The 22345-nt window shown below is 39.9% G+C and overlaps 1 protein-coding gene across 1 annotated transcript in view; it reads left to right on the top strand.

Moving 5' to 3' along the window:
- The window catches only part of LRRC56 (leucine rich repeat containing 56), a gene marked incomplete at its 3' end in the record, with an annotated part of 53313 nt that overhangs the window by 3957 nt on the left and 27011 nt on the right, over nucleotides 1–22345 (top strand). The window contains exons 2-3 of the mRNA XM_080618202.1: nucleotides 6391–6478; nucleotides 12897–12957. Coding sequence (XP_080474328.1) covers nucleotides 6391–6478; nucleotides 12897–12957 — 149 coding nt within the window. The remainder of the gene's footprint in view (nucleotides 1–6390; nucleotides 6479–12896; nucleotides 12958–22345) is intronic.

Here is a 22345-nt window from a genome sequence, read left to right as displayed (position 1 = left end):
AGATTTGGATCTGCTGAATCCTGTATCAGAATTATTAGAATTGTATAATCATTTAAAAAATAAAACTGAAAAGATTTGAAGGGACCTCTGGAGGTGGTCCAGTTCAATCTTCTGCTCAAAGCACAGCTAGCAAGTTTCAAGATTAGATCAGATTGGTCAGGGCAGCAGATAGTAATAAACATAATACTGTGAATGGGAAAAAAATTACAAAGCCTCATTTAGTTTCAGAGCTTTTCTTTTTTATGTTCTTGTACTAACAAAAATGCCTTTACTATAGTTAAGGCTAGTAGTTGTTATATTGGTGTTCATCCTGCTACCTCAGATGGTTTATGTTCAAATTGTCACATCAGAAATCTTTATATGTATACACACACATTTGCATGCCTTTATATGAAAAACCCAGATTTTCATTTGCACACAGTCACAGCCTCTTAGCTAACGTAAAACTCAAGACTAATCTGCTATTTTATATGTTCAGTGACACAGCACTGAGCACTGATTGCAGCTACTTATGCATCTAATTGCTAGATAGGAAAAAAGAATTAATGTTAGGTATGGCTTTTTTAATATGTATGTAAGGGAAAGTAAATCTTTAAAAGGAATTTAGAGCAAAAATTGATGTCAGAATATTTACCATCCTGTCCACTCCTCACCTGTGTATTAATTCAGCACATAGTTGAAACTGAGCTTGCTTCCTCCTACCGAAATGATACAGGCTATTTCTGGGAGATCAGCAAACCTCCCATATAGTTTCCCGTGCCCCATGTGCCCACTGAGGTTTGTGACAGTTAAAAGAACTATCATCAACTTTCAACATCAGATCCTTAATGCTGGTTTAAAAAAGGTGTCAGTACTGTGAATCCCCAGCATGAGTCAGTGAGGAGCTGAACTGGAGATGGCAAGACTACGCAGAGGCCCGTCCATGCAGATCTGTTGGTGTAACCTGGGGGCTTTGGCATGAGAATAAGGACATTTTTATTAATGTATCCACCATTTAAGTTTCATAATTATTGCCCTCATCTATATTTTTCATACAAGCCAAGAAGATTTCTTTATCACAGATTGAACACCTAGCTAATCTCTTCATCTGAGCTGAGAGAAGAATGTATTTGTATGTGTATGTAGAAAACAGTGAAATATAGCTAAATATTGTAACTATGGACATCTGCAGCATTTTAGCCATTTTGAAAAGAAGGTTGCATGTTGGGACCACAGGGAAGTTCTGCTCCCTCTCATTGAAAATCCCTTACTTAGAATCACTTAAAACCTTGTGAACATCCTGGTAATTTTCTAGTTAGAAGCAATATTTTGTCATACTTTCAGCAACTTTAGGAGTTTTGTGCAGGGAGAGATGGGATTTAAAAATAAATTTACTGCAAAAAGCAATGAACACATGAATGGACATGATTCTAGTATTTGCATACAGGTGTAGTATTAAAAGAGAATAAGCTCACCACTCAGGAATTCCTTTCTTAGCCAAATTAACCAGGATCAGCAAAATAAATGAACAGCTGGAAATGCTTCTCTAACAGCTGCACACAACATGCACTTCAGTAACCTATCCACTTTTCTTGGAGTATGTGAAAAATCTAGGGAAGAGGGAAGAAAACAGTTGTGTACACCAGCTTTAATTGAACAGATATTATTTACCAATTAAGGAATTTACAGAGAGCTGCAAGTGGGACTTGAACTGGGTTTCCCAGCATCCCCAGGTGACTGTTCTGCCAGTTGGGAAGCTTTGCAAGCACACAAGTATTTTTCATTTGCTATTCTTTACAGAATATTTACTGGCTTTTCTTGCCAGTCAGAGGAAAAGCTTTCCAAACTAGTGCACAGTCTCCTCTGAGATGTTGGCCAAACATTTTGCACGGTGGGAATGATTTGTGAGCCATTGTGCAGTTGCTTTTTAAATTACTGGCTAAATTATTTACCAATATGTTCTGCATGATCTCCCATTAGATAGTTTTACTCCTGTTTTGAAGGAGATGCAAAAATATAAAGAGAACTTTATCTGTTCTTGTTTTACTTATCATGTATTCATCTTAAAGGAATTGTGCAGTGCTTTACCATGGAAATTTATCTTCTCGAATAAACAAATTTAGGGTGAAATATACTGCTTGCTGTCAGGCCACATTCTCAAACATCATGTGCCAGAAAGGATTTGATGTTTGATTCTTCAGAAAACATCTTCCTTCTCTATCTTGCTTTGCAGGCAGTAGATCGGTGGCAAGCAGAATCCTCTTTGAACACCAACAATCAACCTGGAATTATAGTTATTTTTTTTCAAAGTATCTTTTTGGTGTAAGATAACTCTGAGTATATCCAGTTCTTTGCCTAGAACAGATCCTTGGTACATTTTGTCTGCTCTACATTGAGGCTGAGCAGCTGCTCACAGACAAAGAAATCCGTAGATGGCACAGCACCTTCATGTGTGTAGCATTCCTTGGGGACATGCAGAGGGACATTCTGTTCCTGGCTGTCAAAACAGCCCTTTGAACTGTGGGCAGGCAGTCATTACCTGAAGCCACAGTGGGATACCTCTGAATTAGTGCAGCAGCCTGCCCTAGGCCTGTCATGGCCCTAGGAATGAAAAGATTTAGAGCACCTTAGCATCACTTCAACCTTTGTGGTGCCAGGTGTCTCTGTATCCAAGCTGATGATCCCTTCAATGTCTTTGGAGATTTTTATGTATTTTTTCTTTTTTCTTTTCTTTTTTTTTTTTTTCTTTTCCCTTTTCACAGTATCACACAGTATGTTAAAGATTGGAAGGGACCTCAAAAGATCATCTAGTCCAATCCCCCTGCCAGAGCAGGAACACCTAGATGAGGTTACACAGGAATGTGTCCAGGCGGGCCTTGAATGTCTCCAGAGAAGGAGACTTTTACTACTCAATAGCAATAAAATTACTCCTAAATATCCTTCCTTTCAAATTTTGGTGAAGGTTCCTGTGCTTTGGCATTAAACAACAACATAAAAAGGAGATCCTGCTAAATGTGTGTCATGTTTGTTTAAATGTTTCCACATCCTTCCCTAAATCTCCCTCATTCCTGCTGCCATAATTTTAGCTATGACACGAGCCATGTCACACTTCCAGCTGCACCAGTATGCCAAGAAAGATGTCTGGGCAGTAGGAGTGTCCTAATTATCTTCCAAAGGAACCAGCACCACAAAACTTTCTCTAGCTGCCGCCCTGGCCTTTTGCTTGCTAACTAGCTTGTAGTCAACACGTGGGATCTCTGTGCTTCTAGTGCCTTTCAGTGAGCTCACCCCCAAGAGCATTTCTTGTTTCCTTCATGTAGTATGATAGCTTTTGCATCCCATGGCAAACCTGGTTCCACACTTTCCAGCCATCTCCTCAGCATCAGCAGGTGGAAGGACAGTGATTTTTCACAGAGACTTTTGGAAAAGCAGAACAGGGAAGTGGGGACTGAGCACATGGTGTCTGGTTAGCGCATGCTTCAAGGCAGCTGTCTATAGTTCAGAGTTGGTGATAGCAGTCAATAACCCTTTTCAGTGCTGGAGCCACAGCTGTGCCTGTTGCAGTACAAAATGCAGATGTGCTAAGATGCTCATCTCTCAGACAGGGGAAAAAGTACAAATGGTGGATCTGAAAGAGGAAAAGGAGGGCAAAAAATCACACTAATATCCCTGGTATGAGGAAAAGGAATAGGGAACCCTAGAAGAGAATATATGCAGTTTTTATGCTTAGATTTTGAAAGAGGAGGACAACGAGCAGAACTGTGAGAGGAGGCTGTCTAGAATACAGCAGCGGGAAGGACAGCATGCAGGGAACTTGCAGACAGCAGAGGAGAAAGGCAAAGCCAGGAGCTTTTGCTACTCTACTTAAAACCTGTATGAACCTAAGCGTATTGCTTGTTCTGAGATCTTCCTATTCTGTCTTCTAATGATGTAGGCTCTTAAGACTGTTTTGACGGTGAGGGGGGAGATGTTTTTCAGAAGCAGCTTCCTTTCATGACCAAAGCTTGTGTCCAAGTCCAGCAATCCAAGTGTGTGCTTGTGTGCCAGGACATCAGCGAGCTCTCATTTCACACGTAGTCTTGTGCTATATGACAGACAGTGTCAGCTGCTGAAAAGAATTACTGCAAAATATATCTTGCAGTGAGGGATTTTGTGTTTACTTGGGGGCAGAAAGCAGTCTGTAGTTGGTGAGCGTGGCTTCTTTGCAGGAGCAAAACTGTTTTTGTGGTGGCTGCATCTGGGGATAGAAAGTAAATTTCTGAATGCCATTGAAGACTCACAGGTTTTCACCTTAGGCCTTTGTTTCTCATACTTTAGGGGGAAAGCAGGAAAGTAAGAAGACTTCTTAGGTTCAGCCTGCTTAAAATCACAGGTTTTTAAAAAATAAGATTAAAAATAATTTCAAAAACAGTGTTATAAAGACAATTCAAAAGTAAATGAAGATTTTTGATAATTCTGTTTCTTAGGAGTCCAATTCAAAACCTTACAAAGGGAGCCAGATTTTCAGGGAGAGATGCTCATCCTTTTCAAGAAACCATGCCCTTTTAAGCTGTTATCTCATTTACACACAGATTGTGTTTGATCCTTTGTAAAAGGATGAAGAGCTATCATAGAATCATAGAATAGGGTTAGAAAGGACCTTAAGATCATCTATTTCCAGCCCCCCTCACACTCACACTAGACCATGTCACCCAGAACTCCATCCAACCTGGCCTTGAACACTGCTGGGGATGGCGCATTTACCACTTCTTTGGGCAGCCTATTCCAGTGTCTCACCACCCTCACAGTAAAGAACTTCTTCCTTATATCTAACCTGAGCTTCACTGTTTAAGTTTGAACCCATTATTCCTTGACCTATCACTGCAGTTCTGTCAGGGTAAATGAAGTTGTAGTTGCTTGCATGCAGTGAGCAGGAACGTTGCAACTGCTGTTTTTCTCTGCAAAATGAACTGGATGTTCTTGTGGTTATTTTTACTTCTCCAAACTCATAAACTGAAGTGGTCCTACACATTCCCTTCTAATGAATAATTCCCCCCTTATTAAACAAAATAAAGAATGTTGTAACTTTTAATAGGAAGAAAACTTGTCTCCTGTATGTGGAGGGTGTTGAATGACTTCCTGCCTTCATCTTAAATAGAGGGGCAAAAGGCAGGTGACACTACTGACCCATGCTATTGATTTCATTATTGAGGGGGAAACGCTGATGCCAGGGTCGGTCAGCCATTTCTTTGAAGTGGGTTTTTTTTAGCCCCACATCCTAACTTCTTTGGCATGGAAAGGTAAAAATGTAGCAGTTGTATCACTACACAGAGCCACCGACTCTTTCAGGCAGTTATTGTGACACAAAAGCCTTGTTTTTCATCTTTCAGGGAGTGTTTCAGGCCCCTTCATGAACCACTAACACATCAGGGACAAAATATATAGTTCCCTCCTGGTCTGTTTTGATGAATCCATGCATGGAAGGATCCACTAAGCACCCAATGATGATGCAAAGGACATGGTGGAACATGTAGCCTGGATGAGGGAAACTGGGGAGAGAGGATCTAGTCATAGCAGGAAGGAATAGGGGATAAAATCAGTGGTAACACAAGATTGCTTCAGCTGCTTGTGGAATTGCAGCCTGGCATCTTAGGACTCTATAGCCTTGCTGTAATTTTCATTGGCTGTCCTAGAGCTTCCCTCTCTCCTCTGTGTATAACTTCTGCTTGTTTCTGTCTTCCTGCTTACCTCTGCCAAGGCAAAACTTACATGTATACATCAATGCAGACTTTAAGATATTAGGAAAGATCCTGCATTCACACACTTACTCTTGCTTAATGCAGTGGTTGACCCCGTTACTAAGATTTTGCAAAAATAATGGAGTATTTTGGAGGCTTCTGTTTGCATTGCCTAGATATCGAAGGAATTTGCAATTCTTGTAATTAGTGCTGTCTTCTTTCAGAAAAGTGAGCTGCTTGTGCTAAAATCATGTCTTTTTTCATGATTTTGGATTAAAAGGCTGAACAATGTGTTTTGTTGAGTGTTGCTACCTAGTATCTTTTTGATTACAGGTGACAGAGTAACTTTGTATCTGCTGAGGATTAGTACAAGACTTATGCAAATCTTAAAGCTTGGACATACTGTTTAAATGAAGTTAATTGGCATGTACGTCTGTCGATTTGCAGCTTGAATGTAATCCTCAGCTTTGACTCGAAGAGACTAGAATAATTTGGAGCTATGAGGAAGAAATTATCTTTGAATGCTAAATTTATTTCAATGTGATTGCACATCTAGCCATTTTGACCTGGCGTATATCTAGACAAAGCACTGGTTGAAAGCCTTTCTACACCTTTTTACTTCTCATCTGGTTTATTGCATGTCATCTGGTTTATTGCAATGAAAGTATACATATATTTCTGCTTATCTTTACAGAAAATTTTGACAGGGGTAGATGATCTGCAGCAAGTGAATGCCCTAGAGGTGCGAGTAGATACAAGAGAGAACAGCTTGGGGAACTTCGGTAAGAAAACACTTTATCTTCTGCTCACTGTCTCAAATTTTCCTTTATTGTGTCTTGAAGCATGACTGGGGACTCAGAAACTAACAACCACTGTAAAGTACTTTCCTGCTCAAGAGCTCCTGATACATGGTCTCCCTGGAGCCTCTCATTCCTTGATCTCTGTTTTCTGTGAAGCTCTAAACAGGACTGAAAACTATGGCAGTGGGATGAGTGATGCCGTTTCTGTCTAAAGCAAATTAGTTTGAACACATTCCTCTTGAATGACACGCTTCCAAGCCCTAAATGAGCATTTATTAACTACCTTGCCCTCTAACTACTTGACACTCTAACAAAGCAGTAGCCAAAGTTCAGCTTCTCTCCACTGTAAGGTTTTCCTGTGAGTGGGAAATTGCTAGTGGTATCAGGCTACTCATGCTGCCAGCGGCCTGTCTTTGCATCCTGTACTGCCTCATCGAGCTGCGCTGGATTATGTGACAGAGGAAGGTCCTATAGATACGTCATTTTGATAAGTCCTAAACAGCCCTAATGCTTGCCCTTAGTTTCTATGTTGTCATCACTGCACTGGGGAAGTAAGGAAGTACCAAAGGAATTACCTGTATAGCAGAGTTAACACTGAGAATATGAAACCTTCCTTTTTCCCACTACTGGCAGTCGTTTTGTGTCACGTGGATGCCCATCACAACCAAGTCTTCTGCAACCAAGCCTCCTGCAGGGTAATATTTTCTGTGCCAAAAGGAGTCACATCCCCAAAAGTGGGTGCTGGTATTTTCAGCCAAGCAGTTCATTTTTATATGCAAGGGACTACAATGTAACAGCCAATTAGCTTTAGTGGATTGATTGATGTCTATTTGTCAAGAATGGTGAAGCAAGTACAGTGAAGGGGGCTTTTGTCTTGAATTATATAACCGCTTTGCATTGGTTGTTCTGTTTATTTTGTAAATAGTTCTCTTTATGACAGGCACTTGATAATTTAAGGTAAATTACATGCATTTCAGAAATCGTAATCTATTCAGGCATGTTTCCTCCACTTGATAAGAAATTCTGATTACGCCTTTTCTGTAATGCTTGAAAGTGCCGCTCCCATTTCAATGCTGTTTCACATAAGCTGTAACAAGCAAGCAAAATATTTCACTCTTTTCACTCTGTACTTCCCTTGCCTTTCCATTACTGGATATAAATCCCTTTCTGCTCCCTGTGGTTAGGCTCTTGCAACTTTTACAGAATGTGGAGTGCTATTCCCATATTTCAGACAATTTCCATCTTGTTTCTATCCCACCATTTGCACCAAGACTTGGCCCTTAAGGGCTATAAAACTCAGCAGCTGCAGGTGCCCACTTCTGTTGAGAATAACAGAACGTCAAGACCAAACAAAATTTCTTTTTTTTACATGAAGCTGATTTTTAGGTGCATGGAGTAAGGTCTACATTTTTAGGGGTACCACAGGACAGTTTGCACCTTCAATGTGAATAGTGTAAGCAGGTCTGCTGTTGGAGGTATTGGGCTTGTCGCATGCTCCTCGTCTGCCTGCCCCTAGAACTCTGCTGCTGACCTGGTCTCTACTCACAGGGGTCTGGAGGGAAGGAGGAGGGTAAGAATCAGCCCAGCTGGAATGACAGAAGTTACAGTGTGACAAGAAAGAGAAGCTTTTCCACCATTAGGACAGTTAAGCAATAGGGGCATCCAAAGAGGTTTGAGTCTCCACCCTTGAAGGTTTTCAAGATCCAGCTGGGTGAAGACCTGAGCACCCTGGTCTGATCTCACAGAAGACCTGGCTCCCAGCAGGAGTCTGGGCTTGGGACCTCTGGCTTTCTCCTCCAGACTGCATTGCTTTGCAATTTGGTGGTTTTACTTGCATTCCAGACCTAGCTAATTAACTTTCTTTATAGCCATATTAAATCAGTTAACTTTGCTCTCACTGTGTTCCTCAGTTGCAGAAGGTGGGTAAGAGCATCTCTGTCATCAAAGAGTTCTTTATTTCTATGATCAGTTTGCACTCGATAAACAATATTGTTTGACTGGTTTTATATGTAAAAATAAAATGGGCTGTGCAAGCTCTTAAATGGCCAGGTAAAATAGTTGCAAGTTACTAGACTGCACATAACTCTGGGTCACCTGGAACCTTCCAGCACTCAAATCCCAAATTTACACTGCAATTTCTACTTGAGAAACATTTCAGTGTTTGCAGCCATACACAGACTGCAACACAAGCCCTCAGGACCTACATCTCCGTTAGCATGGTTTCCAGAGTGATTTAAAACATGTGACTTGGGTTTTTCTCATGAGCATTCCAGTTTGGGATGTGCTAAACTTCAAAGCTCCATCTTGCTGAGCTTTCCCAGTTTGTCAGATCAGCCTCTATACAATGCTGTGACATAGTGGGGAGGAACAGCTGCGTTTCTTAGGGGTAGAGTGTGGGCTAAAACTCAAAAAGACCAATACTACAGTATTTTCATGTGATCAGTTTTAAAATTAAGGAAAGGCTTTGTGCCAGAACTGGAATCGGAGTCTCAACGCTTGGGATAATTGCTGACATCTTTAGCTGTTCGTTTTCTGTGCACCCTGCTGAGTGACAGGTAAAACACTGAATCACCCTGGCAAGTCTTGTATCCAACTTCGCAGATCTTGGACTTCACTTCTGTGCTCTTCAGTTTGCATGTAGGCTTTAGTTCATACTAAAACAGATGGACTATTTTTCTTTTCATTAGCTGATCCCTTCAGTTCTGATTGATTGCTGACAGATCTGGGACTGCATTCATGCCCAGCTCGTAGAAATTCCTGTTGAAAGTAATGGTGGGATGCAGTCATTTAAGACACTACATAGTCTTCTTCTTTCTAAGTGATTTTAATAGCTACAAATCAAGTTACCCACAATGCTGTTCTCTGGTACTTATTGAATTGTTGCCTGCTGGTGGCCAGGCTAAGTTGATTATGTGTCTGAAGACTGCTGCTTCCTTTGCACGTATTTTATCAAGAAAAAGCTCTGCTAAAGGTTCAGAAATAGGCACATGCTACTTTTCACTCAGAGTCATCATCTCTCTTTCCTCTTGTTCTATTTGTGGATATTCCTGATGTGAAGCTGAGAGACATTTGTTGGCGGCTAGCGTTGCAGCGGCAGGTACTTGTGTGATCAGGAGGCCAGTGTGGAAGTAACATCAAGGTGATGGATCTTACTTGATTAAACACACCTTAAGTGAATTAAATAGCCTGTTTAATTTACGTATCATGTTGCTGTTGCTAGAAGAGTGCAGCCTGTGTTCACATGTTCTGTAGGATCACATGTACTGTAGGATCAATAAAACATATAGGAGTCCTGGTAGCAATGCAACTATTTGGCAGTAATTTCTTTTGCGTATATTTTTCTCTAGTCCATATTCCAGAAGGCATAAGAAGTCAAGCTATAATGATTTTTTTTTGCTAACAATAGAATACATTGTAATGTCAACAACAAGTTTTATAAAAATACAGCTTGTAGAATATAATATAACCAGCATCTTGCCTATATTTCTCCTTACTTCTAGTCAGTTATCTAAACTTCATCTGCTGTACCAAAACAGCTCAGAAAGACATCTGCGTTGTACCTTGCTTGTGAAATGCAGCGCTTAAGGCAACATTGTTGAGTGTGCATGTATCACTTCTATTCACCTGCCTTACACTTCGATTTCTTTTGCTCTTCATTTAGTTTTGTTCCACTGGGATAGTACAGTAGAATAGTTTAACATTAGCACATTGTTGGTGGTTAGTAGTTTCAGAGACATGTAGCAAAAAGGGTATTTAGTGAAAGGGGATCTTAGACCTATGCGATAACATTGTTCACCATTCTAAATTCTCAGCCTTGTACTGTGGTCGTCAGTATTTTTCTGGACCATTCTTATTTTAGAAAGGCAGTTTCAAGATGAGGAATATATTGTTTGTACTTTAAAAATTATTGGAAGCTAATATTGTTGATATTTTAGAGTATATTTATGTTAGTATAAGAATAAATTTCATCCTTGCCCTCAGGAAAGATGCCATGAGGGTTAAAATTAAGAAAATTAGAAGTATGTTGCTATATTTGGATAGATCTCTTATATCTGTCATCTTCATTCTGCAATATTCTTTCAACTTGATCTTGCAGTCTCAAATATATATATATATATATATATATATATGGATGGAATTGGGACTATAAAACCATGCAAAATTAAGTGGGCAATGAATTCTTAGCAGCAAAGAGCAATTATGTATCAAATATAAACCTTAAAGGAGAGAAGAACCTGCAGAATTGGATAAATATGCAAAAATCTTGTTGGTAGAATTTTGCACCACTGCACATAGCATACTTTTATTTCAGTCTATTAAACAGCATATTAGAGCTTAACACTCTACAAGTTCCCAGGAATAGATTGTGCCAAAATACAATAAAATGTTTGAGATGAAGGATCAGGCTACAATAATGAAATAACTAGATGTGAAAATGGTGTTGTCAGCCTGTCACTCTGCCTCTTTGTGTTCTTTAATAGTTGCTTTTTTCCTGAACCAACTCTGAATGCATTCAGTGGGAGGCTTTTTCTTGAGCAAGTCTCTCTTTTTTCTCTGAGGTAGTCTTGTCTCCTCATTCAAATCTTCTGCTTGATACTAGTTTTTAAAACTCATTTACTTTGTAATGCTTTGCAATAGCTTTTGCTTGGTAACCCTTTAACCTCTCCAGTTGAACCTGTGGCAAAGCTCTTACCCACTGCTGTGCTGGGACTAGAGAGGCTACTGCATCCTTCTTGTTCTTTCCTTTAACGCTTTTGGGGAGGTCATTTCGTCTCTCTGCACTTGAGGTTTTTTATAGAAACATGGTAGCAATCTAGATTAATTAACAGAGATCCTAGTATCAACCCTGTCAGGACTCCAAATTGTTTTGTTGCCATACTTTATAAAACTTATTTGATGTAAGAAAGTATGTCCTGCAGGATGAGGATGGTATGTTATAATTTGTACACTTTTTAGGGGTTATGAAAAATTATAAAAAAAAAGGCTAGAAATGTGTTTTGAATTTTTAGTATTTTATAAAGAGCTTTGCAAAGACATGAAGTTCAATATCTGCAGTATAGCATGAAGATTTATATGTATTATATGTGTTGTAATCAATATATGTGTGAAGGTTGATATGCATTATAATCATTCCCAACTAGCATTAGATATACATAATGCTTCTATTAAACCATGATTTATTAAAATCTTTTTGCTGTAAATGCTCTTGTTATGTTTGGGGAAATGGGATGAACAACATAACCTGCTTTGTTTGCTTTTGAAATCCCATTCCTCTTTTCATTTGTTTGTTTGTTTTGTTTCATTTTGATCCTTTGCAAAGAGCTGGAATGATGTCCCTCTGGACACTGCTAAGTCAGCCGTGCTAGAGAAAGATTACTCAGAAGACTTATAAAAATATTTGCTTAGAACAGATTTTAATGTTTTAGCAATGATCCAGTTTGTCTGAAATTGCTGTTACCTTTACATGGTTGCATGTTATAATGGAGGGTGCTCACCAGCCACAGGTAAACTCCTCTAGTGGGAATGGGTGAAATTTTGCTGTTGTCAATACCTAATGTTTCCCAGGACTAGACCTTATGTCTGAGTTACTTGGTAGCTTGGAGAGATTTTGTGTATGATTTTGGTTCAGAGATACCTGTAGAAACAACCAAAAAGGGAAATCTGTCTTGGGAACAGAAAAAAGCATGAATCAAAATAACAACAAAATACTGAGGTGTTCATAGATATGAAATTTGTACAGTTGAATAGTAAGCAATAGATGAGATCCAGAAAATTAGAAGGAGATGACAATGCATATCAAAACAAAGTAGGATTTTGGGGACCTCTGAACTATAAATGGTGAAGTTATGACATGAGAAATTATACTATTGTTGTTTGAGTCAAAATTATTTTGAAGAAGTGTTACCCAGCTGTGTATCCAATAAATTCATCACTACTTGACATTAAATTGGTAGAAGAATATTTCTGAGGAGAGGAGCAAGAGCATTATGTAGAAATCAGAGGTCATGGATTGCTATACCCTGAGCATCCCTTACTTCTTCAGAGGAATCAGTCAGTTAACAGGCAATGACTGTTGGGAATCAGACCAAAGAAAGCATCACCCATCAAGCCAGTTTCTGTTGTTGTCTGTCTGGAAAGGTGTTCTGTCAGAATTGTCAGAGCGGGGTTCCAAAAATTATAGCAGGGTAGTCATGCAGACAATACGTATATGGTGCAAAAATGCGAAGGGTAAAATATTTTTTGAGTGAAATAATCTCATTAATTTTCTTAGAAGAGTTCCAGCACAAGTCTGGGAGAAACAGGTAAGAAATGCATGTAGAATTAGATGCTTCAACTTGTAATTTTCAGCAGTCTCCTTTACTCCCAGATCTGCAAAGTGATTTTTATTCTGTTCCCATAGGTGCCTATCTACCTAATCTGAGAGAACTGAAGTTGAATAATAGCTTGCTTATGTCTGTGAGGTAAGGAATTAATGATAACTGAAATAAACATAAAGAATAACAGTCCTCTATTTTATTTAAGTGATAAAATCTTCATTTGTGCTGCTGTGCTGCTTTCATTTCTTCCATTTCCCCATGCCATGATAATGGATTAAGTCATGAATATATGATCCACAAGCACATAAGTTTAAGGACAAGACCTTAGCTGGAATGAATCAGTGTAGCTGCAATGGTACCAACGAATTAGCCCCAGTATACCACCAGGGAAGTTCCTGCCATGCTGAAGCCCATGGAAATTTGTTACAAAGAGCTAGAAATTCACCTCTTACCCATGTCTAGGCACTTGGATTTTGGAGTGTTTCAGCCTTTGGGCTTTTATTGTGCACAGTAGTGTGTTCTGTACAGGTCAGACCAGTTCTTCAGCTGATAAAAATCACTTTGGCTTTATTTGAAGTCAATGAAGTTGGGTTTATGAGAGCTGCTATGAAGACTGCGTGTCCCTGGCTTGCTGAGCTTCACGAAAACATCACACATTTTCTTGCAGAGAACTAGGGAGCTGGCAGGTAGAGAAGGTAGAAGTGAAAACCATCACAATGAGGAGGCAGACCTGCCTTCTCTGTCGTGTGCTGATATCTGTATTACCCTTGCTAATTAATGCATAATGGAAAAGTACAGTTCATATCCATAAAGGGCTGTGTAAAAGGCCATCCTTATATTAAATAGGACTGCTTTCTGGCTTTGCATAGCTATCTGCTAAATTTTTTTTGGGAAAAAATAAAAAAGAAAAATAGTGCTTTTATAAATTCTTGTTAAAGAGAGTATGTTCCCTGATGGTAAATAGCAGCAAATTCTTCCCAGTCGCATGCACCATAACTGAAGTAGCTAATGAACTTCAGTTGTCACACTTTGATCTTATTTTCTGTTGGTCTGGCAATGAGATTAAGTATTTGCAGTGTAATTTTTTTTGCTCACCTTCTAGTCCGTAACATGGAAAAGTAGTGATTCTACATTGCTGTGATTATTTTACTGGCAACCAACCACTATCATAACCATGAAAGTGATCTATGATTGCAATGGAGGAGTAAGTAGTGGGTGAAAAAAATAATTTTTACAATATCAAAAAGTATTTTAGTATATTAAAAAAAAAAAAAAGGTGTTCTGTTTGGTCAGAAATCCATATTCTTTTAAAATGTGTCAATGGAAAATGTTTTGATAAGTCCTGTTGGTCCTGAATACAGGGTGCAGTTCAGGGAAACTAAACTGTTTTGTTTGACTTATGGCTTTAGTAGGATTTTGCATATCCCTTTGTATTCTGAGACGCTAGTTTCTATCATGAAAAGTTTTGTTAAACCATTTTGTGACCTGTCATCCTTGTGGTCCTCGGTGCAGGTAATATTTGATCTTAAGTTGAGTTTTGATTTGATCAACTATAGTGTAAATATATGCTATTTTTTGGTTTGGATATCAAGTCTAATATTGTGATAATTTCCAGGCACACAAACCCTAGAAGCTATCCATTCCTCCTTTAAATAAGCATGCTTTTTGTGTGCCAGTTGAATGCAATTGTCAGAGAACAGGTAAAGGAAGAAGATAACTCTCTTAGGTCTCCCTGTCCAGAGCTCAGTCAGTATAGTTACAGCAGTAGCTTCCCTTTATTAATTCCTACCTTTGACAATCTGTCATTGATAAACACAGATCACTTAAAGGCACAGTCCATGCAAGCACAGCCTGGGTACTTGAACTTTATTTTTGGATGTCTGCATCATGTCAAATTAATGCCCATTAAAACAACACTGCAGCCATGGCAATAGTGATGTCTGGTATAGCTAATGTAACTTAGCTGCTTCCATTGTAGCAGGCTGTTGCCATTTACTTAATAAGGTTTAGAAATCTTATTTCTAAATTAACTTGTTGATGGTTGAATTCTGTCAAAAAGTGATTCTTTTGTTGTATTTGACTAAACCCTGGCAACTGAGGTTTTTGATGATAGGAAAAATGTTCTTTTCACTAAAAGCAATTCCCACAGACTTTCTGAGCCATAAGGTCAGAATCATTGTGGTTGTAATTTGAAAATGGGCAGCAGATAATAGGAAATGTCTCGTAAGGACAGACTGGAAGATTGGTTTGTTTACTGAAAAGAAGGTAAGGGCAGAAAAGCAGGCAAAAGGTAGAGATTATCTCGTATATACTTGGGGTGTTGAAAGAAGACATTCTGTTCATGCTATATTACGTGAAAAAAAATTATTATGATGAATCATTATAAACAAAAGACTGTCAGTGTGTATGCATGAGTGGTTAATAAGATGAGAAACTTGCTTTTTGTCACTTTAGTTTTGTTTTGTTCTGTCTTGCAGAGTAGAATTTCCTAATTATTTTAGGATGAAAAGCAATTAAAACATCGTTTTCAGTTCGAAAATTGAGGAAGAATTCTCTTAATAGTTAACTGCATATAGGGAGATGTCAAAATAAGGATTTAGTATCCTGACTTTGGTTACTGATTTTTTTTATAATTTTTTATATATTTTTTTTTTGGAAACATTTACTCCTGTCAACCTCACATAGGAACTGAAGTTGTGAGGATGCTGAGGTGTGTGTTGATTCGATAGAAATCAAAGGAGGGATGTTCTGGGCTTGAGGAATCAAGGTACTCGTGTATTACAGTTTTGCATGGAAGGGCAAGGCTTGCTACCTCAGTGAGTTTGGATATTGGCTTTTCCTGGTAGTTCCTGAAGGAGCTCTGATTTCTTTGACGGGGAATGTAGTGGAACTACTTTAGTTGTAAATTCATGGTCCCTCCCCAACTCTCCTAAAGCTTGTGTTAATTTCGAATACTTGAAACTTTGAAAGGTTATATATAAGTGCAGGATATCATTATCAACTACTTCATTTAATCTATAAGGAAAATGTATCCAAATTTATTTGCACATAATCCAGCCAGGCAGTTGAAAAGGAATTTCTTTTCTGGCTGTTTCTGGGTTTTAGTTTTTACTAAAAACTAAACTAGAGGAACAACTCCGGAAAATCTAGTGTACTGTGGAAAGAAATTAGTTCAGATTGTGGTTAATTTTCCAAATTGCACTAATTTTATGACGTCCTTTTTTTGGTGACCTTTGCCCATCTGCTAGCAGCTAAGAAATTCTAGATTGATGAACTGATAATTGAGGGTGAAACATGGAGCCTATTCTAAAGAGTGCCTGTTAAAAATTGCTCCCCTTTTTTTTTTGTGATGACACACGGTCCTCATCTTCATCTCATCTTCGTAATGTTTCCAGTAAAAGAACTATATTTCAAGGCCAATGAATTACTACTTCTGTTTTTGGCATGTAGCCTACGTATTTTTTTATCAGATTGCTTTTATCCTCAATTCAGGGATGAATTAAAAGATCTGTTCAAAAATGTTAGAGAGATACCTTTATGAAAGGGCTTTTAAATCAGATATGGGGATCTCAGGACCTGGTTCCCATAAGTTTATAGCACAAGCTGTTTCACCGGATGAAGTTCATTTCCCCCCATTCAGCTGTATGCATTGTAGCCAACAGAAGACTGATCGGCTCCCAGGACTACTTAAGCAACTGCTTGTAACAGGGGGAAGTTACTGTATTTTAAGTCAGATGAAACGCAGAAACTACAGAATGTGGGGACAAAAGTAAGTATGAGGGATATAGGAAAAAGAAAGCATATTTCCTTCATCTAGACAGAGTTAACAATTCTTTCTGCAGTATGTGTTGCATGCAGTTCTCAAATTGCTCTTGGCCTATTGCAGAAGAGTCCCCCAAAACAAGAGGACAGTAATCCTGGTCCATCTTAGTCAGTAAAGTCATCATGGAAATGGATAGCTCTCCTGAAGGCTCAAATGACCAAGGTGCAGAGTACATTCAAATTCAACAGCTCTCATGCTTTTATGAGTCTTAGGATAGATTTTTTTACTATTATTATTATTTTTTTTTTTTTTTTTTTTTTTTTAACACCAGCTCCTGGGGACAAGATTAAGCTACATTTTAGGATGTAGCTAATCTCTGCATTCACTTTTCAAATCTCTGCATTCACTTTTTGAAAGTTTCAAGCCCTCTTAACTATGAAAAAAATTACTGCAAATGTGAGCCAAGTGATTTGAGTAGGGATTTTACTGATCATTTCATGACTCTAAGAAATCAGAGCCAAACTGATTCTTTCTTAATTGAGGGTAAGGGCTTTAAACCCGTGTTTAAAAATATTTTGGAGACCTGAATTAGGATCTCTAGGAATTCGAATAGAGCAATAATACTCCTTGGTACTTATCCAACAAAGAGTTTAGGCAAATGCTCACCTCCTGAAGTCACAAAAAGTTTGACTTCGGTGGAACTGCTCACAAGTGGAAAATAGAACATTAGCCCAAGTGCTTTGCTGGATCTGGACCAAGTTATACCATCTTGTATAAGGCTAAGCCATGATACTGATCAGCCCAAAATTTGGTGTATTGTTGATAGCGTGTGTCTAGACATCCACTGTTTGCTGCATAGTTTTCTTTCAAACAGAAGAAATTTAGGGCCATTTTCCCCTTAAGTTTCCTCCTAAGTTTGTTTTTTCCTTGTCATTTTTGCTTATTCCTTTTCTTGCTCTTTTTCTTCTCCAGTTTGCTTTTTCTTCTGCCTGTCATTTCTCCTGGGTTTTCGGTTAGTGTTTTGTTGTTTGGTTGTCTTTTTTTCCAGTTACTGGACTACTATGTCTTTAGCATAGGTCCTACACATAAATGCAATGAGTTTTGTGCAACAGGGATCAGCGTTATTTTGATGATAGGTAAAATCCCAAGATGTTATCTAAAATCAATTCAGTTTAGTTTGCATTAAAGATGCAAATGTTTGTCAGGAGATGGTTTATTTGTGTTACAGTATTTGCCTATATTGTTTAATGAGGGATCAGGTGCTCTTGCTCTAAGCTGTGCTTAAACATGCAGTCAGAGAGCCATTGCTCTCATTTGGTCTGGGTGAATCCCTTCATGTTCTTATTCCAGTGCCCAGAGCATCACTGTTTACTTTGGCGCTTGCTTTTCTGGATGGGGAAAGCATTTAGTTTCAAATGCAGTCTAGTTTCTTTAGGAAGAAACTGTTCTGTTATTTCTTCTGTGTAGACAACCTGAAAGTCCTTCAGTGGTTAAGATTGCTATGAAGTCTATCTCAAGAACATGTTCTTTGAGGACTTTGGGTGCTTGCCAGGAGCTAGGAAAGCATTTGAGTTGATTCTTAATCTCTGTATTAATAAGCCTTCTCTGTATTAATGCCTGCAGACCCCTGGGAATATTACAAACCTTGGCTACATTATGGTAGCCTCAGGTTTTACTTACCATTGACAGCTTTAAGGACATTCGTATCATTGATAAAACGTAGTGATCTGGGGACAGAAATGCAGCTACTTTTAGTTGAGTGGATTATTTTCAGTAAAGCACAGCCTGTCTGCATTAGGCCCTAGGGAAATCTGATTGCTTTGACCATTTTATCTGTTCTGGGTAGACCTCTCTGAGATGCCTAGCTCTCCCTTGACTAGGAAGGCAATGTGTTGCTTCTGTCTTTTCTTGCTTTAATTTCACCAGGTCAGGTGCCCAAAGTAGAGAGTGTGACTGTCTTTGCAACTTTAGATATCAGAGAGTCAGGCTGATTCACCAGCAAGGAAAGCTGAACTTGTTTTCTGTACAAATACACCGCTGTGGTTCTGGAGGTCAGGCTCCATTCTACAGCAAGCATGGAGGACACCAGCACAAGTTCATGGCCTTACAGTACCTTTCCATGGTTCTTGCCTTCAACATCATGTTTTATGCCACCTTCCCTAGCTGAAATTCTCCTGCCACTGATTTCAGGCTGCCAGGTACAGAGCATACCTGTAAGGAACAGGGTTATACAATCATAGAATCATAGAACAGTTAGGGTTGGAAAGGACCTTAAGATCATCTAGTTCCAACCCCCCTGCCATGGGCAGGGACACCCCACACTAAACCATGTCACCCAAGGCCTCATCCAACCTGGCCTTGAACACCGCCAAGGATGGAGCATTCACAACCTCCCTGGGCAACCCATTCCAGTGCCTCACCACCCTCACAGTAAAGAATTTCTTCCTTATATCCAATCTAAACTTCCCCTGTTTAAGTTTGAACCCGTTACCTCTTGTCCTGTCACTACAGTCCCTGATGAAGAGTCCATCCCCAGCATCCTTGGAGGCCCCCTTCAGATACTGGAAGGCTGCTAGGAGGTCTCCACGCAGCCTTCTCTGCTCCAGGCTGAACAGCCCCAACTTTCTCAGCCTGTCTCCATACGGGAGGTGCTCCAGTCCCCTGATCATCCTCGTGGCCCTCCTCTGGACTTGTTCCAACAGTTCCATGTCCTGTTTATGCTGAGGACACCAGAACTGCACACAATACTCCAAGTGCGGTCTCACGAGAGCAGAGTAGAGGGGCAGGATCACCTCCTTCGACCTGCTGGTTCGACCCAGGATACGGTTGGCTTTCTGGGCTGCGAGCGCACACTGGATCCGGCTCATGTTCATTTTCTCATCAACCAACACCCCCAAGTCCTTCTCCGCAGGGCTGCTCTGAATCTCTTCTCTGCCCAACCTGTAGCTGTGCCTGGGATTGCTCTGACCCAGGTGTAGGACCTTGCACTTGGCATGGTTAAACTTCATCAGGTTGGCATCAACCCACCTCACAAGCGTGTCGAGGTCCCTCTGGATGGCATCCCTTCCCTCCGGCGTATCAACCGAACCACACAGCTTGGTGTCATCGGCAAACTTGCTGAGGGCACACTCGATCCCACTGTCCATGTCACCGACAAAGATGTTGAACAAGACCGGTCCCAACACCGATCCCTGAGGGACACCACTTGTTACCGGTCTCCAGCCGGACATTGAGCCATTGACCACAACTCTTCGTGTGTGCCCATCCAGCCAGTTCTTTATCCACCGAGTGGTCCACCCATCAAATTGATGTCTCTCCAATTTAGAGACAAGGATGTCGTGTGGGACAGTGTCGAAGGCTTTGCACAAGTCCAGGTAGATGACGTCAACTGCTCTGCCCCTGTCCATCAGTTCCGTAGCCCCATCATAGAAGGCCACCAAATTGGTCAGGCAGGATTTCCCCTTAGTGAAGCCATGCTGGCTGTCACCAAGCACCTCCTTGTTTTTCATGTGCCTTAGCATGCCTTCCAGCAGAATCTGCTCCAAGATTTTGCCAGGCACAGAGGTGAGACTGACTGGTCTGTAATTCCCCGGGTCATCCATTTTCCCCTTCTTGAAAATGGGGGTTATATTTCCCTTTTTCCAGTAGTCGGGAACTCCACCTGACTGCCATGATTTTTCAAATATGATGGCCAGTGGCTTAGCAACTTCATGAGATAGGTCCTACTATTGCAGCTCCAAGTTAAAAGTCTCCTGGTCATGACAAGGTCAGTGGGGAGGGTCTAGTGCATTCATGTCATCTTAGAGCAGAGAGGATCTGCTTTCACTGTCACCTGAGCAGTTCCATGGAGGTAGTTTTCTTCCCCAGGGGCACTGCTATCATGTTTCTGTTTTGTGATCCAAGCTGTGGTACAATACAGGGTATGAAAACCTTAACAGGATCATCAGAGACTGAAACACTTTTTACAGAGTGAATGTGGCTAGTGAAATAACAAAGTAAATAAATAATAGATAAAGTATGGAGCAAGTCTGCCAGTAAACATCTGCAAGTTAAGGTAAACCCATCGTTTAATAAGTAACTGTGCCCCTTTTCTCTGCCCATCTAAGTAAGCACACCGCTTTGAATATGTTTGATAAAAAGTGTCCTTTCCTTTCAGGGTGCTTTCTTGTGCCACACACCTATCTGAGATGAGAGTTCAGCTTCTCTTTACTGCTGCCTCAGCCACTACCTTGCCAATGTAGCTCTGTTGAATATTTGATCAGTAAACACCTCTGCTGGAGCCTGGGCTCGTTGACATGGATGCCTCAAACGTTTTCCATGTATAATTTTCTCTGGGGTCCAGCTTCACTTGGTGTTGTCCACCCAGCAGATGTGGCTCATCTCAAAGCAAGAAGTCCCCAAGTTGTGGATGTGGTGACAGTAGGGTGTATTGCAGGGTGTCAGTGAGTTAAAGGGAAGACCTATAGTTCTCAGCTTTCCCTTTCTGAGAAGAGAGGTTTCCTGCCTTCCTTCTCTGACATTTGAGGGTAGACTCTTTGGTCCCATGGGAAGGATTCAGCCCTCACTCTTTTAAGGTCAGTGAGCAGAAGTAAGTGCATGCATCCACACCAGTGAAAGCCACATCTCTGTCTCCTCACATGCTCTATACACCATGTCTCATTTCCTTGATCAAGAAAATACATAGATAAAAGCTTTTGTCATTTCCAAAGGGAACATATGAAGTTCTGTACAAATACTATTTGCTTACAAGTAGTGATTACTTAAGATGCACCAATTTGTTTTTAGTGAATGAGGAACCTTTTAGGGGTCCATCATCTCACCTGATTCCAGTCTCTGGGATTACAGGGGCAGCTTTACTTTTTGAACCAAGTGGATATAGCAATGGTAATGACTAGGGGCTTTGTGGTTGACTAGGCTTTGACTAGACTAGGTTGTGGCAAGACTTGGCTTTGTGGATGAGCCGCTGAACTAGGACTTTAAAAATATGACTCAGTTCCTGTGTTAGCTATTGTTTCTACAGCATCCTGTGTTAACTATAGAAATTCACTGTATTTTCAATCCCAGTTTCAGTCTCCAGGGCAGACACAGTCTTTTGAATGAGTTTTGTACAAGGCTTTGCCTGATGGGATCATGATCTCACTTACATGCTCTGGATGGCTACTATAATATGATAAATAAAAACATTGGTAATAACTAGTTGATGTCTGCGAGCAACTAAGTACTTCCAATACTTCCATACATATTAGGGTTTGCAGCTGCTCTGATTCAGCTGTCAATGTCAGGGATCACTAATGAAAATTTACACCTAAATGTTCTTTTTAGTCAATGATGAGAAAGAATGGTTATAATTGTCGTCTGAGAAAATCCGAAGAACTGGGATGGGAGGGAGTAGTAATTACCCAATTGCCAGTGGAGCTATCCAGCTGTGGAATTGTCGTCTTCATGGAAATAGGTAGGAAAATAATCTGAGCATTGGTTTAATGGGTTTGTAAGTTGCTTCAATTCTCTTGTACAAGAGCTGCTTGTCTGCAGCTTGGTTTTGGTTTTTTTTAATTGAAAATAATTACATTCAGTGGGAAATTATGTTCTTGGAATGCTGATTTTAAAAAAGCAAGAGTGTCAGGTTGGAGGGGAGAGTAAGCTGTGTGGTTGTATTCATCAGTTGTTAACTGCCAAGCAATATGAATAAACAATGAAGAAATAAATAGAATTTCAGTGTGCAATCAGTTTTTACAATCTAATTTCTATAAAATATTCTCCTAGAAGTGA

This window comes from Psittacula echo (assembly GCF_963264785.1).
Source record: "Psittacula echo genome assembly, chromosome: 5".
Taxonomy (NCBI): domain Eukaryota; kingdom Metazoa; phylum Chordata; class Aves; order Psittaciformes; family Psittacidae; genus Psittacula; species Psittacula echo.
The sequence above is the reverse complement of the archived record's forward strand: the minus strand, read 5'-3'. Positions and strand labels throughout refer to the sequence as shown.